The sequence below is a fragment of the Lactuca saligna genome, chromosome 7, assembly GCF_052625555.1.
Source record: "Lactuca saligna cultivar CGN05327 chromosome 7, ASM5262555v1, whole genome shotgun sequence".
Classification (NCBI taxonomy): Eukaryota; Viridiplantae; Streptophyta; class Magnoliopsida; order Asterales; family Asteraceae; genus Lactuca; species Lactuca saligna.
The window spans coordinates 40,468,373-40,492,719 of record NC_136423.1 but is presented as its reverse complement, the minus strand read 5'-3'; the positions used below and the strand labels follow the sequence as shown (position 1 = coordinate 40,492,719).

The following is a 24,347-nucleotide window of genomic DNA, read 5'->3' as shown; positions in this document are numbered from 1 at the left end:
ATGAGTTTGTGTGGATGGAAAGGTTGAAAATGTAGGTCTGTTTATATACCGAAATTAAAGCAGAGACGCCATGGATGAAAAGCTGGTCATATGCCGTCCTGTGAATATTTGAAACAGTCGTATTAGGTACGTACACAAGCAAGACAAAGGTTTATGAGCCGGCTTGGCCCATTCATGGCAAATTTGTGGATTAGATTACGTTTAGACATCGATCTAGTCAAAAGTGCTTGATCGGCTGTTTTTAGGTTATGTCGTGACTTGATTTCGGTTCAAAGGATTTATAGATTATATATATAGTTAATTTGGGTAGACGAGTGTATTGTGTAAGGATATGCGTTCTTGTAACGATGTACTAATGAATTTTATATATTTTTTAATAACAATAATTTTGATGTATTAATATCTTCTAGGTTAACCAACTTTTTGCAAATTTGTCAAATAACCATAACTTTGAAAATAGAATTTTTGTTTTGTCACAAAAAGTATGTTTGAAACTACTTTTTCTTGTAAAATTTACTTCAAAATACTGAAATTTTTAATGAGTTTCAAACTTGTTCGATTGTCTAAGTTGAAGTTGGAACTTCTTCTTAGATATTGAAATAATATAATAGAAAACAGAGAAAGGAAAAGAAAATTAATTAATTTTTCAATACGAAGTCAAGAATGAGGATGACCAATGATACTAAAGGAGGAGATGAAAGAGAAAAAGAAAGACATAAATTCTAACAGGTACTTTTGTATTTGAGTTTCACAAAAAAAAAAAAAATAATAAGTAAAAAAAATACATTTTTAGAAAAAATGCTTATTAATTAGCAGCTATGGTAGCAAAATAAAGTTTTTTAAAAAATGTTTGTATTAGTATTTAAGGTGACAATGACAAAACGTATAAACTAATAAACTTTTTTTAGAATGTTTAGCAAAACCTACTCATATATTTTAAGTGATTAAAAAAATATCCTTAAAAACAAATGGCGTCTGAAAGGTCAGTCAAATGGTTTAAAGTCACTTACAAGTCAGCAAAAAAGGAATAATCATCTTTTCAGGAGATGTTATTGTGGTTTAGAAACTTAATTTATACAAGTAAATGAAAACCCCTACAAGGCCGATCCCAATGGTTCAAACTTACTAAGGATCTTCTGGATCAACCTTGTAAGCATCTTCATTTAGTTGTTGTATACATCGAGCTTCTAAACCATAATAGCATCTCCTGGTAAAAGGGTGAGTATGCCGTTTTTGTTGACTTTTAAGTGAGTTTGAACCAATGGATCGACATTCAAACGCCATTTATGAAGAAATACTCAGACGAGAATAAGAGAAGAAGATATGTGAAATTAGGTTTTATGTACATCCTATATTTGAAACTCAATCCTAACACATAAGATCTGACCTAACTTCCACATCACAATGTTATCATTTCATTTATTTGGCCTCTAATTAAATCGATGGTAACCAGTTAATTTGTTGACATTGTAACAAAATTGTAAATGTAATAACATAATTGTGTTGAAATCGAAACTTTGGTAAACTTAATGACTTTATTGCAATTTAGAGATAGTGGTTACCGAAAGAACAAAAAGAATTGGTCATTTGGTTGATATTGCAAAAAAATTGTAAATATAATGACTTAATTGAAAGAAAAACAAATACAGTATCAAAAACAAAATTTTTTATTAACTTAATGACTTTATTGCAATTTATCATAATTTATATGATAAGAAAAGTCCAAAAAACATGCTTATTAGCTTATATGGTAGGAAAAGTCAATTTAAAAGTCGACACCCATTGTCAAACACTCATTTTACCTTAAAGGTTTTAGGATGTATTGAACACATAATTTTTGGGAGTTTCTAGCTTTTAAGAAAAATCTTGATAAAATGAAAAAGTTTTGTTCAGTAGCAGAAGCTTGTAGTTTTTGGGTTAAACAAAAAGCTCTAAACTCAAAAGCTACTTTAACCGGTGTTTAAAAAATTCTTTTAGATTTTAACTTGTTGACTAAAATACCATTTGAAATAAATAAATCATATCCATACTATTAGTAATTAACTTATACGATTAAATATAAATATATTTAAATAATTATGATGTTTTTGTTGGGAACAACAATATCAACAAAATTCTATAATTTATTAATCTTCATCTAAAAAAATAATAAATATTTATTATATGATTTTATAAACCAAATTTATTATCATATAATAATATTATTTCTTTTAGAATGTAGAAACATTTGTGCTATGTAAAAATGTTTTGTATAGGTTCTTACAAAATTGAAAAGTCTTATTTATTTTATTTGTAAAAAAAATATTATTTGCTCTATGTTTGGTGTGTGAACCGGAAGACTAGCTGTTATATAAAAAAACTAGTTGATAGTTGAAAAACTAACTGATAAAAAAATAAAGTTTGATAAAACTAGCTAAAAGTTATAAAATAACATAAAAAAACATTTAGAAAAATGTGATTTTTGCAATTAATTAAGGGTATAAAATGACGTTAGGTTATGTTTGTTGTGCTACATCTAACTTATTTTTTTAAAGTTTTTAAGTTATTATGTTTGACAAGCCAAGAAGTACATTATAAGCTAACTTTTTAAAACGTTACTTATGTTGTGTTTAGCGTGCACAATTAGCTGATAAACAAACTTATTTTTTTGAGTTTTTATAAGTTGTTAAGTTCTGCAAGCTAAAAAGTAATTTAAAAGCTAAATTTTTAAAAATTTATTTGAACTAGCTTTTTCATAAATATTTTTTTTAACTTTCCAAACATACCCTTAATTAATTATAAAAATCATATTTTTTAAATATCATTTTATATTTCCAGCTAGTTTTTACCAAAAGTTATTTTTTATTAGATAGTCGTTAGCTATTCTGCTAAAAACTAGTTTTTCAATTGCAACTAGTTTTTCACTTAACTAGCATTTTAGTTAACACATCAAACATATGTATAAAATTTTCTTATCATTTAAGAAGCTTAACCAATGCACTTGATATTAGATTTTGGATGATTTTTAACTTTTGATAATTATAGCTTAGAAAAACTCATTTGTCATCATTATATTTCAGTTTTAGTTTATATCTATATACCATATTATGTAATTTTGGCTTTTGACAAAACGCTCGCTTTAAACAAAAAGATTTGTTTGACAATATATGTTTTTAACTTTTAGTTTAAATAAAACACTTCAAGTATAAAAGGTACTTCATGTAGAATTTAAGAAAATGGTACAGAGATTTTAGAATCAATTTCCATAACTGCCCATAAAAATATATTTACATATTTATCTTTTTTAAACAACTGTCATTTTATATAATTTTACACATTTCAAAATCTTCCATCTACATTTGCCAAATACTGATATAAGAAATAAAAATTACACATTCCAACTATTAGTTATCACCTTCCAACTTACAACTACTAATTAGTTTTGTCAAACACGCTTTATATATAAGTAACCAATTCTTCACTTCTATATTAACTTCATTACTTAAAGAATGTATGTATATAAACAATATGGGAAAAATTATATTTATTGTTATTATTCATTTACACATTTTGAACTTCATTACTTAAAGAATGAACCTCTTCAAAAATTCCATACTAACAAAACAAAAACAATACTTGCTAAAAGAATGTTTCCATTGATTCTTGTATATATTCTTTAACTAGTGCTTATAAATTATTCTTCAAAGAAGTATAATTTGTTTTAAGTGTTGAGTATCATAATTAATCATATTTTCATTTTTTTCTAAAAACCTTTTTTCTCGTAAAAACCCTTTTACAATCACACTTGAAGCAACTTTTATTGATTTGAAAAAAAAAATGTAACATCTAGTTTTGAGAAGTTTCTTATTTAGGGATTGTGGCAATAAATGGATCAAGTAAAGGTCTTAGTCTTTAAGGGAATATGGCTTATACCTTATTGTATGTTGATAACTCTTGTTAGGTGATCTAGCTGTTGGTTTGTGTTTCAGAGCCAAAAGGGTAAAATGGGAAAAGTCAATTATTGGGCATCTTGCATGGATTATGGTTTTTAGATCGACAAAGTGTTAAGCGAAAATTAACTAGATAAAAGTGTTGGGTCGTCAATACCTTTCTGTGGATATAAAGACTGTTGAAAACGGAGTTGAAACAAAGAAGTTAAGGTTGTTTGAAGCTATAATGGATTTGGGTGGAAAGTCGTGGTCACGACATGGGGATCATAGCCCACAACATGGCGATCATTCAGGCCAAAGCCCATATTTTTAGGGTTTTCAATGTATTTAAGCTTAATGTTTCACATTTTTGGGCATTTTATCAGCCCCCAGCACCTCTAGGACCCCTTAACAGAAACCCTAGCCTCCACTTTCAAGTTTTGAGCTTATCCCCTATCCTCACTCCTCTTTTGGATGCTTGTTGAAATTTTTGAAGATATTTGAAGATCAAGTAGGTTCTTTTGGTTTCAAGGAAAGTTGTTTCAATTTTGAATCCATCAAAGGCACTATATTTATGGACTATTGTAAGTATAAAGTTCCAATCTTGCTATCTAGTTCTTTAGATCTTGTCATTTGGGGGTTTTGGCACTTTTAGTCCATTTTATGGGTAATATTGGAGTTGAGTAGACTCTAACATCTTTTGATTCGTTTATAATGCTTCTTGGACCTCACGGACTAGGAAAGTTATGATCTTTTGCCTTCCCTTCTATCCATGTAAGTTGTCTTGGTCCTTAAGGTTATTTTGGTGTATTAAAGTTTAGATCTTGAAAGTTGGTGACTTTGCTATGGATAAAGTTCGAAACTTTATCCATCTAAACATCATGTTGATCCAGATCTAAAGGTTGGACACTTGGATTTAATGGATTAAGTTAAGAAAGATGCATTTTGTGTCCCTTTGAGACTTAAAGTCCACATCTTGGTGGTTTGGAACTTTCTAATGGATAAAGTTAGAAACTTTATCCATTCAGACCTTAGAAAGGATCAGATATGAGCTTGGAGCTCTTGTAAATCGAAAGAAAATGGATTAGGCTCGTTTGAGATGTTCATACCCATCCCCACAATGTGGCCTTAGGTTGCCACAGTGTGGCGATTGGGGAATCATAAACTATTTTGGCATTTAATGCCCACGATGTAGCCAAGGAAGGCCACAACATGCAGAGTTGTTGTTGGCAATTTTGACCTTAGCTTTGACCGTTAACTTTTTGACAAGTTTGACTTTTGGTCAAACTTGGGTATAGTTGAATATTTGGCCAAGGATTGGTCTCGGCTTGGTTTTAGGAAACATGGGTTGGTTATGTTGTTGAGGTAGCTGTTGAGCTTCTATTGATTTGTTCATGTGAGTTTTCTGTTAGAATGTGTCCAAGGTCATTCTTGGCTTGATTTTTCGCCACTTCTTTCTCCCTCCTTGTGGAAGAACTCTCTTTATAGCTCATTCCTTCATAGTTATTTTTTATTCTACTCTTTTGAGTTCATTGAGTGTGAACCAAGAGAAGGATTCTGATTTGGGTCCTCATCAACCAAAAAAGGTGGCACGCATAAAGAGCCAAGTGTGAAGATCTTTGGCTGCAAAAGAGGTATGTGTTCTTCCTTTGTGTTTTTGGTATTTTCTAAGGTAGATGTAATAATATGAAACCATAGATCCATAGGTTGCATGTACACTTAGGTATATTGTGTTTTGATTTTTTCGATGCCTATTTTAGAGTGTGTTTGATGCTTAGAAAACCTAACATTTTCCTTACTATACTCGTGGGTCGAGGGCACCAATGTTGGCCCACTAGGTTGTGTTATGTATCCTGGTATATAGGATCTTGTTATGCTATAATGAACTGTTAGATTGGTATATATGTATGATTACCTATTTGCTGGTTATATGTTTATCTGTTGGATATGTTGACATAGTGGGGTTTGGGTTGAGGCTTTAATGCTATGTGTGTTAGCCAACAGATCGGGGCATTCCAGTCCAATGATTGTGGGCCAGGGGTAATGCAGTCTGATGACTGTGGACCTAGTGTGCACGACAATCCAATTTGATGATTGTAGGCCTGGGGTAATCCAATTTGATGATTGTAGACCCAACATACATGTTTGTACATGTATGGTTGTGTGGGGTATTTTGGGGGAACTCACTAAGCTTCGTGCTTATAGTTTCATTTCATGGTTTCAGGTATATCAGATGATCAGGACAAGGCGAATGAGTGATTGTGCACATTATCCTTAGATATTTCGTTGATTGATGATTTTATGATACTCTGATTTTGACTATGTTCTTGAAAACAATGTTTTTGTATGGTTTATGGATTATTAAATGGTTTTTAAAATGAAAATTTTTACTATGGTTTTTTGGATGTTACAAAAAAACCCTTCAACAAAACAACCCATTTTGAAGAGTATTTCAAATGCATGATGAAAACCAACAAAGTCGAGAAAAGACATTCTCATTCATCTCTTCCACTCTCTTCATTTTCATACCTGCTATACTTCTCCTCTATTTTGGAGACACCTCTGTCTTCAACAACCACTTGTATTTCCATATTTCCGATGACTGCCTCCACCAACGGACACCGTAATGAAAAAATCAACGCCTCTCATTTTCGGCTAACTCTCTTTTTCCTCCCACCACGACCTCTAAACTTTTGCATATTCCGACTACATCTTTATCTTCGAATGCATCATCCACGACTGCTCTCCTTCTCTGCCACCACTACTAAAACTCTTTCACATTTCCTTCTCCTCCTGTAACCATTAAAGCTTTGTTGCCTCTCTTTAGTATATGATGCTAGAGACGAAGAAGGTGAGAGGAGGGATTGTGTTTTCTTTCCGCTTATTCTCTTCGATCACCCCACTTCACAAATTTGCTCATCACATTATTAATTACCCCTTTATGGACTACAACCGTTTTGGTGACTTGTTGAAGATGAAGATGATTGTGGTAGTTATCGATTGTGTTGGAGCCGGTGGTTTACACAAGAGAACTTAAAGGTCGGGGGTAGGGGCTCTCTATTTATTAATTAAAATAAACATAATAAAAGGACAAAAAATAGACATTTTTGTCATTTCACACTTAGCCGAACATTTTAGATGTAGCAACCACATGGACGAGCCATGTCAAATATTAGAAAATTGAACTAAAAATATAGATTGGTGTAAACCACAGGATATGTTTATAGGATTTCGGATTTGTTTATAAAATCCTGAGTTTATTTTATTTTATTATTATTATTTTTTTCTGAATTCAGAGAATTTAATATAAAATATATTTTTTAGTAGAAAAAATGTTTTTTTCATGGTTAGGAATATCCATTTAAGACCGAATGGCTATTTTTTTGTTAAAAACATTTTTTTTTATATTATTTTCTTCAAATAGATATTAAATTGTGATTAAATTACTTAATTTTCTAACATACATCATAATTATTTTTTTAAATATAATAATTAATTATGCTTCAACTTAATTATACTCGTGGTTCAAATTGATTGCTTTTGGGAACAACCCCTAATACACCAAGTCCGTGACCATTTCCTTGGCTCTAATCAAAATTACTTGTCACAATCGCCTACGGCGCCGCTTTAAGTTTTCGTCATGGCGCCGGCGAAACCAATGCCTACAGTCGTCGGAGAAATGACGATCATATGGGATTTTGATCGAACGATTATGGACGACGATAGTGATCGCTGGGTGGTGGTAGAAATGGGTTTGACCCAATTGTTTAATCAGCTTCGCCAGACATTGCCATGGAATTCTCTCATGGTTTGTATGATTTCTCGTTTTTTTAACCTCTTAACTTAATTTGCGACAAAATTTCAGTTCTCTAGTCGGATTTGGTAATTAAATGATGGTGTTTCTAGCTGAAAACCTTTTGTAAATATGCTTTTGATGACGAATGTGAAGTTCTAATCTCGTTGTAAAATCAACCGATTCACAATTTCCAGACACGCCTAATTCTCTCCAAGTAATTGAAATCCAGCTGCGTTTACTTCTAAATTCAAATCGATTTTTCTTGGATTCCGTTTTTATATATTCAAACTTCATATCGAATTTTCATTTATCCCGACAATCAGCTTTTTCACTGCAACTCATCTTCGATTCCTATTGTTTTGACCAAAATAATCAGAAAATCATTCAGTTTTTGCTCCCAAAACTGAAATCGCAATCACTATTTAAATTTAAATACTGATATAATGACAAACTTTAGTGTTATTGAATTCAGGATCGTATGATGGAGGAGCTACATTCTCAGGGAAAAACAATCGAAGACATCATAAACTGTTTAAATCGTGTTCCTTTAGATCCACATATCATTTCAGCCATTAAATCAGCTCATGCTCTTGGGTACCCACTACTTTGATCAAGTTTTCATCTTCTTGATTCATCATTTCTGTTATTATAATGAACTGTGATTGTTTCAGATGTGATTTGAAGGTACTCAGTGATGCTAACAAGTTCTTCATAGAAACAATCTTGAAAAACCATGGAGTTTATGAATGCATTTCTGAGATCATTACAAACCCTACTTTTATTGATAAAGAAGGCAGACTTCGAATCTTTCCATATCATGGTTCAACTTTGCCTCCCCATGGCTGTGATCTTTGTCCTCCAAATTTGTGCAAGGTAACCTAAATTACTCAATCAGCAACTATCAATCTTGTTTCCCTCTGATCTCAAACTTATAAACAGGGATTAGTTTTAAATCAAATACAAGATTCAATGATGGAAACAAAGCGGGTGATAATCTACATTGGAGATGGTGGAGGTGATTTTTGTCCAACTTTGAAGCTTGAAGAAAAAGACCATGTGATGCCTAGAAAAAACTTCCCATTACATCATCTGATTTCCAAATCATCTGTACCTATTAAGCCAAAAGTTCATGAATGGAGTAATGGGGAAGAACTCAACAAGATTCTGCTTCACCTTATTCATCCTATCACCACTAATCCAGCAGACTGATTGGATCAGAACTGAATTCTGGTTGAATTGTTTCACCAAAAAAACTAAAATATTCTTTAAATGATGAAACTTGGTATTGACTGTGCAAGGTTTGCACAAACTACAATAGCATTCGTAGCTAAAAGAGTTTAGGGCACTTTGTGTATTGCTTATAAATAATCTTACTTCTTGGTAGGTGTGTATTTCAATATATGATAAAAGTTGGTCGCTTTGAGTAGGGGTGTCCTGTTGATTTTTTAGGGCAGTGTGTGAAAAACAAAATAGTCCCCTAAGTATAATTTTTTTAATAAATAAACAAAATCCGTTAATACTATGGTAAGTCTATAAATGTTATAAAACAATCAAAACAGAAGAACAATAGTATATAATATTACAATGATTTGAATAGCAAAACTCTTATAACATTTTTTGAAACGACCAATTCTTTATAATCATTATTCTCCAATATAATGTGTTCAATAACTATCATTATCAATCCAATATAATATTTTTGCTTAATTATATATATATATATATATATATATATATATATCTTAACTATCTTATAAAAGAAATCTTGTTATTTCTAAAAATAGGTTGAATATAATAATAATATTTTTTTAAGATGTTCAAATCATTAAACTAATAGTACAACAATCATTCAATATAATAATATTATAATTTAGAATCGTACAAATAATATTTCATAATGTACAAATATCTTATTCACAAGGAACATAAGAGTTTAAGGGTCAAACCTTATCCTTTGAATAAAAAATAACAGATAACCTTCTTATTTGCAAAACTCAGTCAACATAAAAAACCGGCGAACATCTTATGTTTCTTCCCCCATAATCGGACACATTTTCCCCAATTGCATAAGTCGACATCCTCTAGAAACCCTAGCTCCCCCTCTCGATCTCACGGTCTCCTTGAACTTGCAATCCGTTCAATCTGGTAAGCTTTTATGTGTTTTATATGTTCTTTTCTTTGTTGAATACCTAAACTAACAAAAAAAAAACTTATTTTTATGGAAGTTTTTTTGTTTTATTTCTGCTAACTTGAAAGCTTCTTTCAAATTTTTATGTGTGTATGTTTACTGTTATTCTATTTGCTTAAATTCAGAATTGTGGGTTAGCTGCTGTTAGTGTCGAGTCTTGAACTTTGATACCAAAATGGGTACAACTTATAATGATTTCTTTATGGGTGTTGCTTCTCAGATTTCGGCTCCCTCCTTCCCCTATATTTGGTGTTTTTCTGTTGAAAGAAAGGGCTATCAAGTTTAATTTTTGCACTTTCATACGAAATAATCAAAGGAATTTCGAGTCTACAAATTAAGAACATCCACCACCAATTTTTTCTGCAGGCGCCATGGGTTTTTTTGAAGTCAGATCTATTTTTTTAAGACAAATCATACCAAGATGACACCATCAATTTAGTTCATATGGTAATTTTTTGTTGTAATTTATTTTTAAATATTTTAAATGTATAGAAATCCTTCATCATCGTCTCTTTCTCTCAACTTGATTATATTGATTCTTATTTCATGGTTATGGGATTACTGGTGTCATTATTCTTTTGATATAATTGTTCCACTGTTCAAGGCTTTGGGACTTTTGGTTTTGTTGTAGGAAGTGCTAACGGAGGTTGCTTCAACTATTGATTATTGGAAATGTACTACATAAAAATATTAAGATCATGCTTACTTCTGTTTAGAGTTTTGAGTTAATGTGTGTATTTTTAATTGTTGAAGGTGTTGGTCATGAAACGTAACAAGGCTCAGATTTGAGGCGCTACTGGTCAAGAAATTATGGTAATACTTCCTGAACATTTAGACTGTAATAAGCATTATGTCATGTGATAAAAAACAATAACCAACAAATAAACAAGGAATCTAACGGGAAATTTAAAAAGGGAAAAGAGGCTTCAATTTCACTAAAATGGAAATGTAGATACAATGAAAAAAATCAGAGAAGATAACCTAATGGTTAACCTTCCTGTCTAATTCAAAGAAGATAACATGATGGTTCATCTTCCTGCCCAAGCTATTGCTATCCGATTCCTTCTAACCAAAAATACAGAAGATATTCCCAATTACTACCAAGACTCTTATTTACACTTAGCTAAGGAGTTTCTAGAATGGGTTGTAAAACAGTAAATAATAAATATTCCAAATAAGTCCCTCCATCTTTGCCCTTATATTTATATAGGACTCATTCTCTATCATCATGTTTTTGTTCTCATTTAATTTGTGTTATACAATCTTTGTTTGAGAAAGAGGTACTTGTGTCATGTTTGTGTATGTGTGGTGCTTGGCTGTGTTTGATGTGTACATGTGCAATGGTCAGGTGACTTTCATATGTCTGATGTGTAAGTCTTATGATATAGCAACATACTCACATTTGTTGTTGTTCACAAAAATCTGAGTAAGCTACAGATGGCTGATTTCCCATGTTTCATCTTTCACTTACTTATATGCTTGTCAAACACTTTGTTGTATATACTACTAATTCATTAAATGCGACACATTCATAGGCCCTTTGTAAAGGGTATTTTAGGTAGACAGATGGAATGAACAAAGGAGAATGCCCCTAATAATAACCCACATGACAAAAAGTCTAAAGTTAAACCGTCGGAAATGTATATATTACCTCAAAATATAATAACTATTTTTTCAGTGGTTAAAAAACTTTTTGGGTTTTATAACAATTTTGTTTTTCTTTGGTTGGGGAAGCTTGTGGATTTGGATGACTCTTGTGTTTTAATGCTAAGTGAGTTGTTTTATTTAGTTTTAAGTGAGTTTTTTTTAGTCAAATGCAGCCCATGTTTGATTCTGAAAGCTTTTGTTTGTTTTATATTCTGAAGGTAAATTGAGGTTTTTGTTTGTTATTCAAATGGGCTTTGTTTGTCTCAGTCTCAAAGTAATGTTGAGTATTAATGTTTTACAACTAAGTTCAAACTAATGTTTTAGTGTTTGACAGCAAAGTTCAAAGTAATTTAAATAACCTTTGGTTGAGTTCTTCTTTGGATTTAAAGGTAATTCAATTCTATTTGGTGGGGTTTGTATATGTTTTTGCTAGGATTTTTGTATCTTTTTTTGGTTGGGTTTAAAGCTGGAGGCATGAGTCCTATAAAGTAAAAATGACATGAAGTGAAAAAGTGTATGAATTAGTTATCTTTGTAGTTGAAAACTGTATGCATAGTAATTAGTACATTGCCAATGACCAAAGTTGTCAAAACTGAAAGAGTTTATTCAGTTTTATAAGTGTAATAACGTTTTGTATTTTTATGTTTAAGTTATTTGTTTAATATTTTTTTTTCATGTATTTCTTCTATTAATTGTTTTTAAATAAATAGTGTGAGATCCATTATACTCATGTTGCCTTCTAAATGACTAATTGTTTTTGCTAATACTATCAAAAGGAATACGCTGATTTTATACTTTAAACAACATATTGATTCAAACTTATATAATTTTGTTTACATTTTGGCATTCAAGTTGTAATCGCTTTTTCTTTTACCTTTTTTTTATTTGTTTGAATAATATTTATGAAAGTTAGTTAATATATACAGAATTTTTGTTATTTGAACACCTATCAAATTCTGTCAATGTTTAAGATATGGATTCGTATTCATTTTCAAATTATTAAAAAAATTAATAGTTCCAATCATAATAAAATGAATAGTTCTATTGAAAAGAGTTTTATAGATGCCATGCGTTTCAAATTTGAAGTATACACTTTAAACGTAATTTTCTTATATAACACAATTTATGTTGGAAAACTCAAATATATATCTTACATAATTTTCTTAGAACAAGACATAAATGATAATAGATAATACGTAATTAATTATCTAGGATTTTTATTCTCTAAATGAAAAAGAATAAAATAGTTTAGGAGTGTGATTTCGTATTTGGTGGAATCTGTACAACTTTAGAAACACCATTTTTGGGAAGGATAGACATAAGAAGGTGCTTTTATTTGATAAAATAGTCATAAATTCCTTCTTCTTCTTCTTCTTTTTTTTTTTTTTTTTTTTTTTTTTTGTGTGTGTATTAATATGTCTAAGAATGTGTTTAATTAAATTGGATGGCTTCAAAATTCATTGATGGTAATTTTGTAATTTTTTTTATTCTTGTCTAGCTTCTTCTAGCTTTGTTTTAATAAAATCTTGTGGCTCAAAAAGAAAATGTAATTTGTTCGTATTCAACGAATCATCTATGATGTGGTTTTGTTACTTTTCTTCTCTCAAAGTATTAATGTATGGTATTTGACATTATGCTTTCTATGCTCTTAATGTTTGGCTGATTTGGCATCAAGCGAGACTCATCGTTTCATCATCGTTGGCCTTACAATTACAAATATGAAGTATGAAAGATGTGTTTATTGATGATCTATTTTTCCAAATGGATCCAACATATGAAAACACATATCCAACATACACTAAAAGCGAAGAATACATTAATGAATACATTGTCCATTGGAAAGAAAATGGATCATTGAATTGAAGTTAATCATTGTCTCTTGAAAAAGAACTTATTGTCGAAACAAGTTATTCGCCGTCCGCCGCTTTGCGCGGGTAAATGACTAGTATATATATATATATATATATATATATATATATATATATATATATATATATATATATATATATAGGTAATTAAAAAAAAAAACGGGCTCCCCTATGACATGAGGCATGTGCAGTGGTCTATATCGCACGCCCTTTAGAGACACCCTTGACTTTCAGCTATAATTTGTTGTTGACGACTCAAATGAGTTTTTATCTAAAGAAGTTTGAGAGGTGAAAAGAGTTGTAAAAGTCCTTCTACATTAAACAGTTAAATTACACGATTGGTCAATTTGGTTTTGGGGTAATCTATTTGTTTAGTCGTTAACTTTTTTTTTTTTTAATGCAGACTATCCATAGTATGGGTTTTTTGTTGCACCTTTGATCCCCGCTAGATGTAAAATAATTGTATTACGTTTATAATTTTTTTTTTCTAATTTATTTATCGTTAAATGTATTTCTTTTTCTTTGGAAAATATAGATTGTTCTTTGATAAATAACGCCTTATGTCTTCTTTATTTAGTTGACCGAAGTTGTATGAGTATATATGTATGTAGATGCATTTTTAGAGCCAAACTAATATATTTTATTATAAGAATAAGAATTATTCGTTAGCAACATATCAAATCTTACCCCTCATGGATCTGAAATCTTTCGAATTTCATCATATCAGAAACCTAAGAAAACATAAATATTCATCGATCCAAATTGCTAAAAGAAAAATATAATTTCAAGCAAGTAATTTTATGAATAAAAATGCCTTAGGGTTCTCCTTCCTTCGGGTAGATTTCGTATAAAGTCTATACAAACCAAGGCATAGTAAAAAAGGATGAAAAACAACGAAGACTACAGTGTCAATGAAACATATCAAGTTAGAAAGTTGGAGATAACAGACAAGAGTAAGGGATTCATGTTGGGAAATATTAGGGTTTGTGGTGGAGATCTGGATACTAACTTGGATCGTGATATCACTTTCCGAACTGATATTTCTACCCTATGTCTGGGTTATAAGAAATTCAGCCTAGAATAATCCAAGTGGACACTTACGTTTCTAGGCACAGAAAACGTAAGCCAATATGCTAAAGGATTCTATGAATGTGTGATGAAAAACGAGAGCTAAAGAACGTCCCCCTCTTCTGGAAAGGAAGAGTTGTTTCTATATTAAACACGATTAGGGTTTCATTAGGTTTGGGATGTCATTAGTTACTTTGGAAGCAAGTAATACTAATCCGGATTAGGGTTACCAAAACTAACGAGTTTCGTTAGTTTTACCATAATCCCCCTCAAGAAATTGATTTTCCATTATATTCCCACAGGCAAAATTCGGTGAGGTTTAGGGGCTCTGCTCAAATTGAACCTCCCGCTCAAATGGAGGGGAAATGTTAAGCTATTATTTATTGGATAGTTTAGGTCTTTTTATCATGATATAGTGCAGAGTCCTTTATGTAGTTGTACGATATTGGTTGGAACATATATAGCAAAGGAATACATAAAAAAATCCTAACAGAGATATTTTCACAAACCAAGCACACAATTTTTCATTATGACAACTTCAATGTTGTATACTTGAAATCAATTGTTGTGTAGTGTTGTATACTTGAAATGAATTCTTGTGCAACATAGATGCATGAAGTACATAAATATTGACATTCGCTTTGTTCAAGATCAAGTATCTTTGGGGTTAGTTTGTATTTTTCATAACCTGTAATTTATTTCTAAGTGGAATTAATAAATTAAACGTTTACCAATTATATTTTATCAAGAGAAAAATACATGGCATAAAAGAGAAGATAATTAATCAATGTACAAAATTATAACATAAAAAGGGTTTTATTGTACAACATCATAAAATAAAATGGTTTTTTTTGTCCAAAAAATAACATAATAGGTTAGGTTTTTCTGATGTCACAAGTGTTATGTAACCGGCTCTCAAAGGGTTTTCCGGTTACAAAACATTATTTTAGGCATGATTAACAAATAAAATAGTTTTATCGTACATAAAAATAATATAATGGTTTTTTCGAGCATTACAAGATAATGCTGGGTTTTTCTAAGATTTTCCCAAATTATATTGCAGAAAAACAAAAAAGAAAAAGCCATGGCTTTTTTTGAGTTGCTCGTCTCTCTAGATTATGAAACTGGGTGCAGATTTCAACGACAACGCCCCCTTTCTCTTTCCGGTTCAACTGTTGGGCAGTTCGGCGCTACTGATTCAGAAATCGACATTCGGCCATCGCAACGCTTACCTACCACCCGTAAGTAGTATCGTCTGTTTATATTGAAATTATGTGTTCCGATAATCCGATTTCAGCTCCATTATATCTATCTAGCGAATGAATTAGTGTTTAACCATCAAACTTATTGAATTTCTATAGATAAAAGCTATCTTGAAATTTTATATAATGCTTATTAGCAACACATCAAATCTTACCTCTCATGGATCTGAAATCTTTCGAATTTCAGCGTATCAGAAACCTAAGAAAACATAAATATCCATCGATCCAAATTGACCCAACTTGCCGAGTTATCCTTAAACTCGTCGAGTTTCTCCACCAATATGCATAGATCGGGAAAAACCAAGTCAACTCACCGAGTTGACCCACCAACCCACCGAGTTCCTCTATCAATCTGAGAATATCAGGAAAAACCGAGCCAACTCACCGAGTTTATCCCACAAACTCGCCGAGTTTGCCAGGAACCAACCTCTTAACACATTAAGCACTTAATCCATGAGGACATGACTCCAAAACATGATCTAACTTTCTTGAGCTGGAAAACTATGTAAGGTTGCCAAATTTACGTTCATGCATGTCTAAATGAAGCTCTTAAGCTTGAAATAGACTTATTAATTGACTTAATGTATGCAGGACACCAAAATCCTCATAAATTTTGCACCTTTAAGCTCAAGGGTACCAAAACCAACTCAGATCTGAAGGAACAACCCCAAAAATGACTTTACTCCATCATCATCCCCAAAAACAGGCCAAAACACAACAAAACCCAAAATAAGGAGATCTAATCATCCATAAGTCAAGGTATGAACTTGATACCTTAAAGTGGCTGGAAGAATGGAGTGATTTTGGATCCAAGACTTCATTCTCCAAGCTAGAAACTTCAAGATCTCCTAATTCCTTCATAATGCACAAAAAGAACACCAAACTTCCTTCCAACGCTCCAAAAACTTAATAATGGAGGCTAAAACTCAATTTAGGGTTTGGACAACAATGGAGGCTGATAAGGTGGCCAGAAAAAGGACTTAAGGACTTTAAATAGGTTGTAAGACCCTAAAAATTAATTAGGGTTTCCTTCCCAACTGCCAACTCGTCGAGTTGAGGCTTCCCATGTAACGCCCCGATTCTCGAGTATTAATTTATGGTTATAAATTCTCTTGATTTCAAGGTCTACTCGATGAGTTGGTTGCCTGACTCGTCGAGTAGCAGCGGGTTGGTCCACATGTTTAAGTGACCTAATCGCCGAGTCCAAGAAGGGACTCGACAAGTAGGAGCTGGAGGATGAAACACTAATTTACGGGGTTTTTGCACCCTATTTAAAGGATCATTGGCCTCCTCAGCCTCCCTTTACAGCCTCTTGATAGTTCATAAACCCTAATCCATGTGTGTGCATGATTCTTCTGTGTTTTAAGCTTTGGAAGAGGATTGTTGGTGGAAAGAGCTTGAAGAACAAGTGACTAGAAGCAAGGAACGTATGAAATCTACCTCAGTTAGCACCTTTTGGAAGGTATCAAGTCGTTTCCTTGACCTCATTTCATTCTAGATCTTATTGGGTTAAAGATTTGGGCTTTTCTAGCATAATAAGAAGCTATTCTTGGGTATGAGCTAAGATCTGAAGTTGTAACTTCAGATCTGAACTCTCTTTGGTCTCTAAGCCCATAAAGCTTTCAGCTTTAGCAAGTGTGAACCCCTCCTTAAGTGTAAAACTCCACTGCAAGCTTGGTTTTGTCATTATAAGACTTTAAAGCCTTGCATGCACGTAAAGTTTGCAACTTTACGTGATAAACATGCTTTGGGAAACTGGATCTGCAATATGGAACCTTAAGATGGCTTAAAAAGCATCTTAATGGATAATAAACTGAAGGGATTCGACGAGTTTCATGGTTAACTCGGTGAGTCCGATGAAGATTATCGTGGACTCGGCGAGTCAGTGGGGCGACTCGACGAGTCAGTTAGGGTTTTCCAAGTTTTTGGCACGCATGAACTCGACGAGTTGCAGGGGAAACTTGATGAGTTGGCTAAGGATTTTACGGCCACAAACATTAGGAACTCGACGAGTCACTCAAGTGACTCGACGAGTTAATGAGCTATGCAAGGAACTCGACGAGTGGCTGGTTGTACTCGACGATTTAAGGTCAACATGGATTGTGGACCTTGACCATTGACTTGGACTTTGACCAAGGGTTAACTAGTTGACTTCTAGGAGCATTTTGGGAAATTGGAAATTATAAGTATGCTTCTATGGTGAATATAGGTGGTCGAGTTGTGTCAGGTGATCCGAGAGTGGAGCTTATCACTTCAGCGCGTCAGTTGCGAGGTGAGTTATCCTCAATGTTGTCAAGGATCTAAGGCACCAAGGTCGGCCCTTTGTTTTGTTATTATGATTATTACTGTTGTGATATGTTAGTTCAGTATCCTGGTAGATAGGATGGTTATATGCTAGTATGATCTGTTAGATCAGTATCCTGGTAGATCGAATGTGGTTATGTTTGGTGACCTATAGTTGGTCTGACTGTCTGTATGCTAGTTGTTATGCCAGTTAGGTAGATCTGTAGGACTACATGTAGTATTATGTGATTATCTGTATGTTCATTAGTTGTGTTATATGTCGACATATTATGTGGGATGGGTTGAGGTGAAATTGCTCTGTGCGGTAACCAACAAACCCGGGAGAATTCCAGATACGAGTTGAGGGAGACTCGTACTGTAGGATCGATGGCAATCCAGATATGAGATGTGGGCCCAAAAGGCAATCCAGACTCACACTATGGGCCTAGAGGTAATCCAGTCTATAAAGTTGTGGACCCAATACATCCTATTAGTTGTGTATGTGTTATGTGAAGTGTATCCGTATGTTGGCTTTCCAACCCAATGGTTGAGGGCCTAAGGTATTCCATCCTGATGGATGATTGGACCCATAGTATGTTGTTTGTTATTGTATGTGTATTATTGTGTGTATGGGTATTTTGGGGGTAACTCACTAAGCTTTCGGGCTTACAATTTCAGTTTATTGTTTCAGGTTCAGCGGATGACCGCGGAAAGGCGAAGGCGTGGCCGTACACTTCCTCGATTGTTGATTATGATTTTTGGGAACCCTGATTTTTAGACTATTTTGAAAACAAATTGTAATAATTGAATGGTTTTAAATGATTTAAAAAGTTTTAAATTGGCTCGGATTTTATGGATGTTACGCCCCAACTAGTCAAGTTGGTTCATTTAACTCTCGCGATCCATCCATCTTCAACATGAAGAGTTGGTCCATCCAACTCGTCGAGTTGACCTAGAAATATGGTTATTCTCAACAATTTCTCTTCAAGAATTTGGATGTTACATCGGGACTCTGGGGACCACTCCTAATAGCAGCTACTTCAAGAAGAGAGTGAGTGTAAATGAGGGAGGTGTGCATAAATGGTCTGCCTAACCTCTCTATTTATATTCATGGATTTAGGACGCATGTGGGGAAAATATATGTGTGTGTCGCGCATGAAAATCGTGGCTGCATCAAGAAAAGGCCACGTGTCATGCCCCAAATTGTCCATGTTACTCGCAATCTGATCGAATCCGATGTCAGGTGCGTAGCATGCGGAGACGCGCACTTGCAGCTCTGATCTAATCCCTCTCTCTATATGTGTGATGATCTCAAAGGGTACTACAAGTCTCCTTTAGGTTGTTTTGGCTAGTTTTGATTTTTCATTATGTGCCTAACGAGGGAAAAATAAATGATTTTATGAAAATCATATTTGTCTCATACAGATCCCGTTTTCGATAACTTTTTCGTAATGTTTATATCTTGAGAAATCTTTTGGACTATTGGTGCTAGTCCAATGTAATAATCCATATCTAAATAAATAAAATAAAATATGATCAGAATATATTAATAAAATAATGATTAGTTCATAGTTAATGATGCAATTAGTGGCAAATTATGAGGCTTAATAAAAAAAAAAACGTCACTTTGATTAGGGCGTAAATTCGAGCTAGTGGAAGAGTTTCATCAGTTAAGCCTCTAGGCATTATATATAGCATGTAAAATCGAGTGGAAACCCCACTGGAATTGCAAGAAACGACTGGGATTGGAAGGAGAAATCGGGTGTGGAAGTTCTTTAAAAGTTTTTGGAGTTTCTTTTGAAATTAAGGTATGATCACTCAATTCTAGCTTGACTAGGTTTGTCTGATTCTATTATGTGTTTTGGTTCCATACCACGTTTCTGTTCAGGCCATATTCAATTGATTAAAAAAAAATTGAACTGTTAAGTTCTTGAAAATTTAAATGAATATTTCTTACCTCGGTGGATTACTGAAAATTGCTTATGGATATATGTTTGTATGATGCGGAGATGATTAGAAGTGATTTTTACATACTTATTTATCGTTGTATTGGGTTAAGTCAAAGCTTCAGTTTCTGTAAAAGCAATTTCTTTATACAGACCAATCTACTCTCTACCCTCTAATTAATGATAGGGTGAAGAAGAAAAGACGTCGCTCTATTTGTTTGGTATAACATCTATTTAAAATAATAATAATAATAAAATGCATAAAGAGTCTCAAATGTTCTTGGTCAAAGTCTTGGGTAAGATGCCCACGTACTTATTCATTCGGGACTACATCTTACATATTTGACCCTTCGATTTTCTTGACTTGTCATTTCTTTTTACAACTTACAGATGTTACTTTGAAATATACAAAAGATGCCAAACATATTTACATGTTACTTTGAAATATACAAAAGATGCCAAATATATTTAACATATGTTTTCCTTTTAGTTTAAATACGCTATAATTATAGAAATACCATTTTTTTTTTTGAAGAAATACATTATTCATTGTTATACTAAGTATTTTCCAATATTAACGGTTAAAGAGAAAACCTTGTTATTTAATTTTATATATATATATATATATATATATATATATATATATATATATATATATATATATATATATATATATATATATATAAAGGTTATTATAAACATCATATTAAACATAACTAAAATCACTATTTTGGTCGAACGAAACACGTGGATAAAAGAACCAAAATGAGCACATATAGAATGTTTTTCTAGGATTTTGCTTTAGGAAAATTTATTGGTGGAATGTAGGGTGCGTGTAGCATGACAGGCTTGGTTAAGACCTAACATCAACAAGGTGAGTTTCGTGTGAATTTTGTGGTTACTTGCATGAAAAGTTGATTCTAAATTATTTGCAATTAATATTACTTTTGTTATTGCTATGAATATTTGTGTGGATTTTATGAACTATTCCCTGAAAATGACAGTAGTTCCTTAATGTGTCACCAAGGGTGGAAAGAAAATATATTTGATAATTTGTTGCATTAATACTTTATTGACGTCAATATGCATGAAAACCACGAACTTACTAGACCGTAGGTTTACCCATTGGAATCTTTAAATGCACGCAACCTAGGAAATAACGTAGCGAGTGACAGCGGGAACGGGAAGGATAAAGCTCAGACTTGAAGATGGTAACAAGCCTTGAGGAGGACGTAGCAACAATTGTTTATTTAAATTTCTATTCGCTTCCGTAATTATTATTAATAATGATACTAGTGTTTGAATTTTCGAATTTTAGAAGTTTTGAGACTATATTAAGTTAATATTGAATTTGAAATTTTGGAGCATTACATCCAAATCTCTTTAACTTAAAGTGACAATTTTTAACAGAACATTCTTGCAATTTTTTATTGTCAAAATGACCACTGATCTAAAAGAATTATGATTGTGATCAAATCCCAAATAAAATAAATATTATGATGATTATTTTTGCAGCTTTGTATAATTTTTTTTAAATTAATTTAAATTTAAAAATTTTAAAAAAGTAATAAAATAAAACAACGTGTCGTCTCTCAAATCGGAATGAAAAACGCATTTCCTGAAATAGCTCTCTCTCTCTCTCTCTCTTCTCTCTCTCTCTCTCATTGAGCCGCCCCCACTCCTCCTACCGCCCGGATCCGCTCACCTTCTTCTGCCGCATCTAAGTTTGAGGTATTTCTGTATTTCATTTTTGTTTTCGAAATCCATTATTGTTTGTTACTTCTTGATAATTAGTTATTTAGGGTTTATTAATTTGGGAATTTTAACATACATTACGTTTTGTTAAAAGTTCATTTGTTTATTGTCAATTGTCACTAGTTAATTTTGTGTGAGTTATAGAAAATCAAAACCTAATTGGTAGGGATATAGTTTTGAAAACAGAAAAAAAATGGCATACAATCCTGTTGGCGGAAATGAAAATTGTCGCAGGCCTTGTTTGGGATTGAAGAGCTAAATCATAAATCTTTTCTTTTTCCTCCTTAAAATCAAAATCAGAATAATTTCCTTGATCCACTAGAAACGAACAATAACAAAAGCTACACAAAGTTCATAACTTTTTTGGAAACAGAAAACCTACTCTGGAATTCAAGGAGAAGAAAAGAAAATCCAAGAACTGATTTGGAACAGAAGAAATATTCGTTTATTATATGGTTTAATAATTCGTTTCTTTCTTCTTTACATAGTCTACAATATAATCAAATAGTCAAGAAAGATGCAAAACAACAAAGATTCCAATGAAGCAGAAGCATATCAAGTTAGAAAGTTGGAGATAACAGACAAGAGCAAGGGATTCATGGAACTTCTACAGCAACTTACAGTGTGTGATCCTGTATCAGATGAAGAATTCCAAAACCGATTTGAAGAGCTCAAATCATGCGGCGATGATCATGTGATTTGTGTGATTGAAGACGCCACGTCATCAAAGATCATTGCAACTGGAAGCGTGTTCATTGAGAAGAAATTCATAAGGGGGTGTGGGAAAGTTGGACATATTGAGGACATTGTGGTTGATTCGAGTGCAAGAGGGTTGCAATTAGGGAAGAAAGTGGTTGGTTTTCTTGTGGATCATGCTCGTTCTAATGGTTGTTATAAGGTGATTCTTGATTGTAGTGATGATAATAAGGCTTTTTATGAGAAATGTGGATTTAAAGAGAAAGAAATTCAAATGGTGAAGTATTTCATTTGAGAAGTTAATGTTTGTTATACAACTAACAACTAAGCTTCTAAATATATTATATCGACAACATGTTTGGTGATTTCTCACTCAAAACACAAAGGGCTTTCGACCTTGTTTGATTTCTCCTTGATTCATAGCTTTTTGTTAAGGTGTTCATTTACATTCTATTAAGCCAATTTAGATGCTTAATTTATTAATAACTGGTCAATTCGGGTTATAATTTTCTTTACAACGGACCACAGATAAAATAGAAAACAAGTTGAAGTGTCACAATCTTCTAAAAGAGCAACATCGGTTTTGGTAAAGCTCTTTCTAATGAGTTTAGCGAGGCTAACTCAGCCAATTTCTTGCTAGTATTTGAACCCTTGACCTTATGGAAACAGGAGGAATATCGATGTGCTAGAAACGATTTGGTTAATATGATACTTTATTATGATCATATTTAATGTATTATTTATTTATAAGTTCATATAATTCCAAAAGTCAATAAGTGCTAGTGATAGTTTTTTATCATAATTTTTTTAGAGCATCCATAATGTAGTCGAATATGATAATTGAATGATGTGACATATCTAATTGGTATTCAGTAAATTAAATTCTATTATTGTAGGATACCATGTTGTCATTTAATAGATATGAACTTCAATGTCTATTAACCCTATCAATGAAAAAAAACATTAATTATTAAATATATGTTTTATTGTACTTTATAAAGGTCAATACATTATAGAAAATATTTGATAAAGTTAAATGTAGAGTATTATGATGATATTACAACTCATTAAATTCTATTGGGTTCAATGCATTGCAACTTTAGAGTGAAACATAAATTATAATGATAACAATTTATAGAAGTATGCCTATATTAATTATTGAGATACCATTAAATAGAATTTTAAGCTCTAACAAATAAACTTCAATCTTAAAAGGTACTAATCTAGAAAATGAAATAAAACTAACTAGATAACTTAAATTTAGGAAATAATTTGTAAGAGAAAACATTTGTCAATTGGATCCTTTCATATTAGGAAATTGGCCACAAACATGGTTGAATATTCCCGTGTAGCATCCTATTTAGGCAAGTACTTTCACTTATTGGGATTTCCTTAATATTGGTTTCTGAAAATACCCGTTAGGGTTTGTAGTACATTTCATTGTTTTAAATAATACAATCAATATTACACAAAGAAACATACATTATAAATGTATTAAAAATAAATACAAACTAACACTCTCTCTTAGTTTGTGCGAAAGGTTCAAGTATGCTTAAATTATTTTGAAAATATAAAAATAGCTATGTAGGAAGGCCTTTTGTAAATATATCAACAAATTGATGAGTAGATGGAACATGCAACATGCTTACATCACTAATGACAACACATTCCTTAACAAAATGTAAGTCTTTGTTCTTTGGTGCTACACTTGGTTAGAAGCCAAGTACATGTCACTAACATTGTCACAAAAAACAAAATTAGTAGGAGTTAAATGACAGGGTAATTTGAGTAAGAGGTTATGAACTATGCGACTTTAACAACTACATTAACTACCCCATATACTCGAGTTCATTACTTAAGTTGGACACGATGTGTTGAGGTTTATAGGATTAAGAGATTAGGTTGTCACCAAGATAAACATAGAATCCAA

At 32.2% G+C, this 24,347-nt stretch overlaps 2 protein-coding genes and 1 long non-coding RNA gene across 3 annotated transcripts; all 3 read left to right on the top strand.

Moving 5' to 3' along the window:
• The first annotated feature begins 7,452 nt into the window (after window positions 1–7,452).
• Window positions 7,453–9,130, top strand: LOC145005408 (Pyridoxal phosphate phosphatase-related protein). The gene is made up of 4 exons (XM_078964494.1): window positions 7,453–7,716; window positions 8,177–8,298; window positions 8,376–8,577; window positions 8,644–9,130. Exons 1-4 carry the CDS (start codon window positions 7,549–7,551, stop codon window positions 8,911–8,913), a joined length of 762 nt encoding a protein of 253 aa, XP_078820620.1. The 5' UTR covers window positions 7,453–7,548; the 3' UTR covers window positions 8,914–9,130.
• A 557-nt stretch (window positions 9,131–9,687) lies between these two features.
• Window positions 9,688–11,344, top strand: LOC145005409 (uncharacterized). Its single transcript, XR_013662565.1, has 3 exons — window positions 9,688–9,849; window positions 10,113–10,339; window positions 10,646–11,344. It is a non-coding gene; the product is annotated as an uncharacterized LOC145005409 (long non-coding RNA).
• Window positions 11,345–21,565: 10,221 nt separating this feature from the next.
• Window positions 21,566–22,824, top strand: GNA1 (glucose-6-phosphate acetyltransferase 1). Its single transcript, XM_078962839.1, has 2 exons — window positions 21,566–21,697; window positions 22,210–22,824. Exon 2 carries the CDS (start codon window positions 22,239–22,241, stop codon window positions 22,710–22,712), a length of 474 nt encoding a protein of 157 aa, XP_078818965.1. The 5' UTR covers window positions 21,566–21,697; window positions 22,210–22,238; the 3' UTR covers window positions 22,713–22,824.
• The last annotated feature ends 1,523 nt before the right edge of the window (window positions 22,825–24,347 follow it).